This window comes from Elephantulus edwardii, unplaced genomic scaffold (assembly GCF_000299155.1).
Source record: "Elephantulus edwardii isolate Elephantulus edwardi_28Jun2011 unplaced genomic scaffold, EleEdw1.0 scaffold00095, whole genome shotgun sequence".
NCBI classification, from domain to species: Eukaryota; Metazoa; Chordata; class Mammalia; order Macroscelidea; family Macroscelididae; genus Elephantulus; species Elephantulus edwardii.
This window is the reverse complement of record NW_006399845.1, coordinates 12,921,709-12,929,413: the sequence shown is the minus strand read 5'-3', so window position 1 is coordinate 12,929,413 and position 7,705 is coordinate 12,921,709. Positions and strand designations below refer to the sequence as shown.

At 39.0% G+C, this 7,705-nt stretch overlaps 1 protein-coding gene across 1 annotated transcript in view; it reads right to left on the bottom strand.

Moving 5' to 3' along the window:
- Positions 1-7,705, bottom strand: part of SIL1 (SIL1 nucleotide exchange factor) — a 350,503-nt gene that overhangs the window by 158,443 nt on the left and 184,355 nt on the right. Inside the window, exon 4 of the mRNA XM_006891180.1 lies at positions 6,341-6,440. Coding sequence (XP_006891242.1) covers positions 6,341-6,440 — 100 coding nt within the window. The remainder of the gene's footprint in view (positions 1-6,340; positions 6,441-7,705) is intronic.

The following is a 7,705-nucleotide window of genomic DNA, read 5'->3' as shown; positions in this document are numbered from 1 at the left end:
AAGGCTGTTGTACATAGGGTCGCTATGAGTCTCAAATGACTCGATGGCACATAACAACAACAACATCATTAATATTAATATTACATGCAAGTAAAATATTAGTGAAGATTATTCAAAAACAGCTAGAACAGTACATCAACAGGAAACTGTCAGAAATCCAAGTTGAGTTCAAAAGAGACCATAAACAAGGAATATCACTGCTGATATCAGATGGAGCTGGGATATAAGCAGAAAATACTGGAGAGATGTTTACTTCTGTTTTATTGACTATGCAAAGGCATATGACCTTGTGAATCATAATAAATTATGGATAACATTGAGAAAAATGGGGATTATAGAACACTTAATTGTGCTTATGTGGAACTTGTACATGAACAAAGAAACAGTTATTTATAAAAACAAGGGACTAGTACATGGTTTAAAATAAGGAAAAGTGTGTATCAGGGTTGTATTCTTTCTTGATATCTATTCAATCTACATGTTGAACAAAAAATTCAAGAAGTTAGAGTATATGAAGAAGAAAGTGGCATCAGTTATTTTCAGTTGTTTCCTATGCATCTGAAACTTAGACAATGAACAAGGATGACAAAGAATAATCAATGCCTTTGAATTGTGGTGGTGGAGAAAAGTACTGGATATATCACAGAGCACCAAAGGAACAAACAAATCAGTCTTTGAGCAAATACAATTAGAATGTTACTTAGATGTAGGGATAGTGAAGCTTTGTGTCACACACTTAGGGCATATTGTCATGAAGAGCCAGTCCTCGGAAAAACACATCATGCTGTGAGTGGTACAGAGTAAGACAAAGAGAAGAAGATCCTTAATAAGATGTAGTGACACATTGACTGTAACAATGGGCTTGACCATGGCAAAGGTAGTGAGGATAGTAGGACAGGGCAAAGTCCCTATCTAAGATTCAAAGGGTCACTATGAGTTGTAGCTGACTTGAAGGCATCTAACAACAACAACAACAAACTATAAATTCTGAGCAGTTTCTCAGGTAGCTCAATGCAGGGTCTTTCCAAACTTTATATGCAAAACTTCTTTTTCTAGCTTACTCTTCTCCAAACTTCTCCCCTGTTCTCCAGTTAAAAGTTTCACTTGCTAATGCTGGACACTGGGAGTGTGTCTTAGTTATAGTGCTGCTATAGCAGAAATATCACATGTGGGTGAAGTTTCTTCTTCAGCTAGGAGGCTACAAGTTTGAATTCTCAAGGAAAGGTTTTCTTTCTATGTCAGTCCTTCTCTCTTCTGAAGTCTGCATCTGAGTGATCTTCAAGTAGCTTGGTATTTCTCTTTCCCCATCTTTGCTTGGTGATTTGCTTGTTTGTTCTTTTTCATATCTCAGTTAAAAAAGATTGACTAAGACATATGGTGCGATCCATGGATGTGCTCACCAGTCTATGCTAGGAAATTTGTAGGCCAACAGACTGGAAGAGTTCAATGTTTATTTCCATTCCCCAGAAAGGTGATCCAACATACTAGGGAAATTATAAAATAATATCATCAGTATCACATGTACCAAAATACTGCTGAAGCTCATTCAAAAATGGTTAGGACAGTACATAGACAGAGAATTGCCAGAAATTCAAGCTGGGTTTGGAAGAGGCCATAGGACCAGGGATATCATTGCTGATGTCAGATGGATCCTGACTGAAAGTAAAGGATACCAGAAGAATGCCTATTTGTGCTTTACTGATTATGCAAAGGCATTTGACTGTGTGGATCATAATATATTATGGCTAACACTGAGAAGAATGGAATGTCTAAACACTTAATTGTGCTCATGCTAGATCAAAAGACTGCTGTATGAACAGAGCAAGGGAACACTATGTGGCTTAAAATTAGGAAAGGTATGCAACAGGGTTGTATCTTTTCTCTATACCTATTTAATCTGTATAATGAGCAAATTATTCAAGAAGCTGAACTCTATAAAGAAAAATGTGGCATCAAGATTGGAAGAAGACACATTAATAATCTTTGTTATGTGGATAGCACAACCTTGCTTGCTGAAAGTGAGGATGACTTGAAGCACCAGCTGCAGAAGGTTAAACACTGCAGTCTTCAATATAGATCACATCTCAACATCAAGAAAACAAAAATCCTCACCAATGGACTTGCAACATCATGATAGATGGAGAAAAGATTCAAACTGTCAACACCTTCATCCTACTTGGATCCACAATTAATACACTTTGTACCAGCAGTCAGGAGATCAGGAGATGTATTGTACTGGGAAAGTCGGTAGTGAGAAACCTCTCAAAATTACTGAGGAGTAATGATGTCACAATCCCCCCAGCACCAATGAGGGAGTTTTTCTTTTGCTTTTCAAGGAGAGGAGCAAACGGGGGGGGGGGTTTGCGGGGAGAAGTGTGCAACAATGAATGAATGGAATTCCAAAATCTCTGTAGATGTTCATTGAAATGAAAAATAAAACAAACTAAATTAATTTTAAAAAAATGTCAGTTTGAGGACAAATGTGTGCCTGATTCAGGCCACAGTCTTTTCAGTCACTTGCTCTGCATCTAATAGCTGGACAATGACTAAGAATGAGAGAAGAAGAATTGATGTCCTTGAACGGTGGTGTTGGAGAAAGGGCTGAAGACCCCATGGACCAGCAAAAAAACCCCAGATATGTCTTGGAGAAAGTGCAGCCAAAGGACTCCTTAGAGGCAAAGATGATGAATCTTCATGTCATACACTTTGGGTATGTTGCTAAGAGAGGTTATTTTTTGGAAATGAACATCATGCTTGGGAAGTGGGGACAGAGGGTGGGTAAAGAGAGAAAGATAAGTTGTTGACACAGTGATTGTAGCAATAGACTTGAATGTGAGGATGGCAATAAATTAGGACAGTGTCCAGATTGGTTGTTCATAGAGTCACTATGAGTTGAACTCAAGACTCTAGGGCACCTAACAACAAAACACACCTTATCCTAATATGGTCTCATTAACATAACAAAAAAGTCTACTTAAAAATGGAATTATAACTACAGGTAAAGGGATTAAAATTGTAAAAACTTATGTTTGAAGAACACAATTCAAGTCCTAACAGAGTGACCATCCAGCTTCCTCTCCTGGCCTTCAATGATACCAACCTGGGGAGGAAGTGAGGTGCTGTTTCATGGCCAGTATCTAAAAGAGTCCAAAGATCCACATTCAGAACAAATGACATTGCCCCACTGAAGAAAGTGAGAAGCTTCCCCATACAATCTTGTTGCCATCAAGTGGAAGTAGAATTAAAGACTCTCTATCAGAGTAAAATACCACACACATATATGATGGCTGGCAGGAGGCAACTTAGTCTGTCATTTTCATTCTACCTTCCAGTGTCTTCTTATATTTTCTTTTACTGTAACAGGCAAAGTTTTATTCATTTTTAGCATGAAAAATAGGGAGAAATGAGTCTACTACATCTTGTTTCACAACAGCTCAGGAAAGCCAAATTGTTTAAATGGACCAATTTGTATGACAGAGAAGAACAACAACTGACATTTTAAAACAGAAAACCATTAAGCATGCTAATAGAGGAATAAGTGGACAAGACTCAAAAACAAGAGCCCAAATCTGTTGTGTGAGGAAAGGTTTTCTTTTCAGAGCAAAAGACTCTGGATAGGACTGATGCACTCAAATCTATTAAGATTACTACTGGATAAATGCAAGTGATATCCTTCACCAAAAAACTCAAATTCAGGGGGGAAAAATCATTTGACCAACAGGATGTGGCCCAATATTAGAAAGTATTGTCTTTATAAAGAGCAAACCACCTCTTGCCTTGCAAACTGCCATACAGTCTGAGCTTAAAGACTGGTAAACATAAAATATGTTTGCATCAGTAGCCAAGAACTTGACACATGTAAGAAATTCACCAACCTACTTCAAGTCAGTTGATTTTCCCCTTCCTACAGGCATCTCTGGCAGCATACTAGCAATGGGCTGAGTCAGTCAGTTCAGACAGGCGCGGAAGAGACATGGGAGAAGGACTTCAGGGTCCAGCATCTCACTGAATCAGCTAACAATAAAATAAGCTCAAAGAACTAAAGAAACAGAGTGAACAGTAATACTTTAGAAATGGGCATCTGCCCCAACTCAGATAGTTCTTGGATATTTCATTTAGTTCCTGGCACAGAAATCTCCCCATGCAAGGGTTACAAGATTATTTTTTATTACAAAAACAGCAACTGAAAGCTATTAAATAATCCCTTTCACACTTTTTAAATCTTTTCATAAATATTCATAATTTTCTATCCTAACAATTATAAGGAAAAAATACAAAGATGCTATTTCCTGTAAAAAGAAAATCTATTAAGCTTCTAAAAAAATAAGTAAAGAAGAAGAAAGGGTAGGATTGATCTTTTCTGTGTAGAAAAGACAGGAAAGGAGCTAACTTTCATATTCCCAGCAGTCTCCTATGGAACACATGGGAAAGGGGACTTGAGGAGCTGGTGAGTGGGCAGGAGTTCAATCCCTGACCCCAGGAATACAACTCACTACTCTAGACACTTGGGCAATCACTGCTCTTACCATTCCTGGCCTCACCTTCACCAGGTAGAAGACTTGCTTTTCCTCTCCTGCTTCAGCTAATGCACAGTGACAAGATAGAATTTGTCACATCATCTTTCTTCGTTTGCATCATCCTCCACCCTCTGCTGTTGCTACTGCTAGCCTGCTTATACCTTCCCACACAATATACACTTCCCATACCGGAAAATGTGACTTCAGTAAAATGAGTAAAGACCTGGAGATCTGGCTTGCATATTAACACAAATTAAATAGGTCAAACACTCTCCTTCCAAATTCTGCCAAAAGAAGAGGTTTATTTATCCCATTAATGTTTAATTTCCAAATATTTGAAGGATCCAAGTTTGTCTCCACTAGCACATAAGTTGTCAAAGATCTAGTGCAGGGTCATACTGCCACCAGGATTCTAGGAGGAGGGTAAAAGCCAAGAAAAAAGTGAGGAGGATAAGAGGGAGAAATAATTTAGCATGGTCTTCAAGGTGGCCATTGGAGAAGGATCTGTGAAGAACTAACAAGACTCAACTGGAGTGTAAAGAAATTACTTGTGACATTCTCTCGCTATTAGTTGAGTTCATGATCCATCTAACTGCAATATCTCTTTCTGGTATAGAGTGAACCTAGGAACCATCTCATATTGGAGATACAGCCTAGGGGCTATGCATTATCTGTCTACTATAATTCTGCTTTCCCCTTCTCATTCCCTGAACTTGTAAGTTAAAAATGGAGGGAAAACCTGCTATACTCTATTTTAGTTCCACGTTCTCTGTTTAAGGAATCTGAAGACCAGAAAAGGGAATGAATTTGCTTCAGATTCAAAGCCAAATGTAAATACCCAGGACTCTCACCTTCTGTTCTTTTAGAATATGCTTGTGTTTAATTATAAGACAACCAAGGATGTATTTTCCAGTTATCTCTTTGTTGTTATCTGTCATTGAGTCACCTGCGATTCATGGCAACCTCAGGGACATTATTTCTGAAATCTGCCCTATCTTGACCAACCTCATTTTCTCCAACAGACCTAATCCCAGTTCTACAGTCACTAAGCCATAACATCTTATTCTGGGTCTTTCCCTTCTGTACTGTCCCTCTACCCTTCCAAGCATGATGTCCTTCTCCAAGGACTGGTCCCTCTTGGCCATGTACCCAAAATATGTGAGATGGAGCCCAAAATCCTTGCCTCCAGGCAGGAGTCTGGTTTCACCCTCTCCAGGACAGACCTGTTTGTTCTCCTGGCAGTTCACGGTATGTTCAACACTCTTCTCAAGCACTACAACTCAACAGCATCAATCCTTCTTCTATCATCTCTAGTCATTGTCCAGCTCTCAGATGCGTAGCAATTGTGAAGACCATGGCCCATATCAGGCGCACCTTAGTCTCCAGACTGATATTGTCGTTCTTCAGTACTCTAGAGAGGTTCCTGATAGCAGATTTTTCCAGTATAGTTAATCTTTTCATGAATTTGGAGCAAAGAGTGTTGATTGTAGAATCAGCAAGCTGAAGCTATTAGCAATCTATGTCTATGTCAATGGAGTATGTTATATCTCTGTTCCTCAGTATCTCCAGTTATACAACAGAAAGTTGGATTCTTACATATATCATAAATGCTCCCAATATTTTTTCAAAAATAGTGTACTAAAAGGTTACTTACATGGCATTTACTGTACTATAAATTATTTTCTATAATTAGTATTATTATTGCTTATTTATGATAAAAATTTCAAGAAAAAGCTATTCTCTTAATTGTTAAAAAAAAAAACAAACCAAACCAAGGCTCAACTTCAGGCTTATGCTGAGCCTCAGAGAAGAATATCACTCACTTTGTCTTCCTTTGAACTCTCCAATTTTGTCCCCTCCTTGAGTTTTGCCAGTGCACTCTTAAGATCCTCAGATGTGTAGGCATTCGTGTTGACATCCAGCCTGTTCAAATAGAAACTGAGAGTCAGAATGGAGGTATCTTTTTGTCAAATAGAGAAAATCCTCACAGATGGACTGTAGCCCAAGGCAAGCGGGGCCAGTCCAGCTCTAACTCTAAGCACACTATGCTTTTCCGTCAGGCAGCCAGAGGTCGGTCCAATAGGATGGTCTTATCTTGAAATTAAAGGAGAAAGAGACAGCTGCAGAATGGATCATTTCATGAGAAAGGAGAAAAGGCATATGGTAACTAAAAGTCCAGACAGAGAGCTTTAGTTAGCTGCTCAGGTAGGAAAAGGCTTGAACTGTCTGCATGATGCTGCTCCCCGAGCACATGCCAGGGAATGACTAGAGGACAACAGGCAAAACACATGCACCCCATCTATCACGTTGAAAGACAACAACAGGGTCTGGGGCCCCATTGTGTGTGACGGTCCTGGTTTGAGAAGCCAGTCTATCTTCATACAACTGGGCTGGATAAATTCACACCACAAGAACCAGTCCCTAGGCACAAAGGAGGTACGGGAGGTACCTAATAATTAGATATTGAGGACTACAATCTAAGATAGCCATGTTCCTCAGTTAGCTTCCAAGGTGAGGGAGGAAAGAAAATAATATGCCTATAATTTTTTAATGTGCCAAAGACGAATGAGGTGTAGCCTCACAAAAAATCCCAGAACTGATCTAAGCTACAGTTTTCATTTTTACTGGAAAAGGCAACCATCAGAGGCAAGATTTTACCACCAGTACTCAGTGAAGGCAGGACAGGGAAGATTAAGGAGGACATAGATATGTGTAAATGTGGAATGTAGATTATGTTTAAAGATTGTTCAGATACGTATGAGTGAAGGGTACGTATACTCATGAGATTTCAGAGGTAGAAAAGGAAGAGGCTTTTAAGGATTGAATTGTGCCCCTAAAATGTTATGCTGATATCTTAACCTCTGTATCTATAAATATGATCATGTTTTGGAATAGATGCTTTCTTGATAGAGCTGCTGCTTTTGTTAGGTGCCATCAAGTCAAGTACAACTCATAGAGACCATACAAACAAGAGATCTAATCCCTGTCTTATTCTGTGCCATTATCGTCATCTCTGACATGCTTGAGCCTTTTGCTGCAATCACCGTGCAATTCATCTTGCTGAGGACCCTACTCTCCAAGCGTGATGTACAAGGAGCAACCCTCCTAACAATATGTCCAAGGTATCTGAGACGAAGCTTCATCATTGCATCTAAGGAACATCCTGGATGCACTTGTAAAAAAAAAAA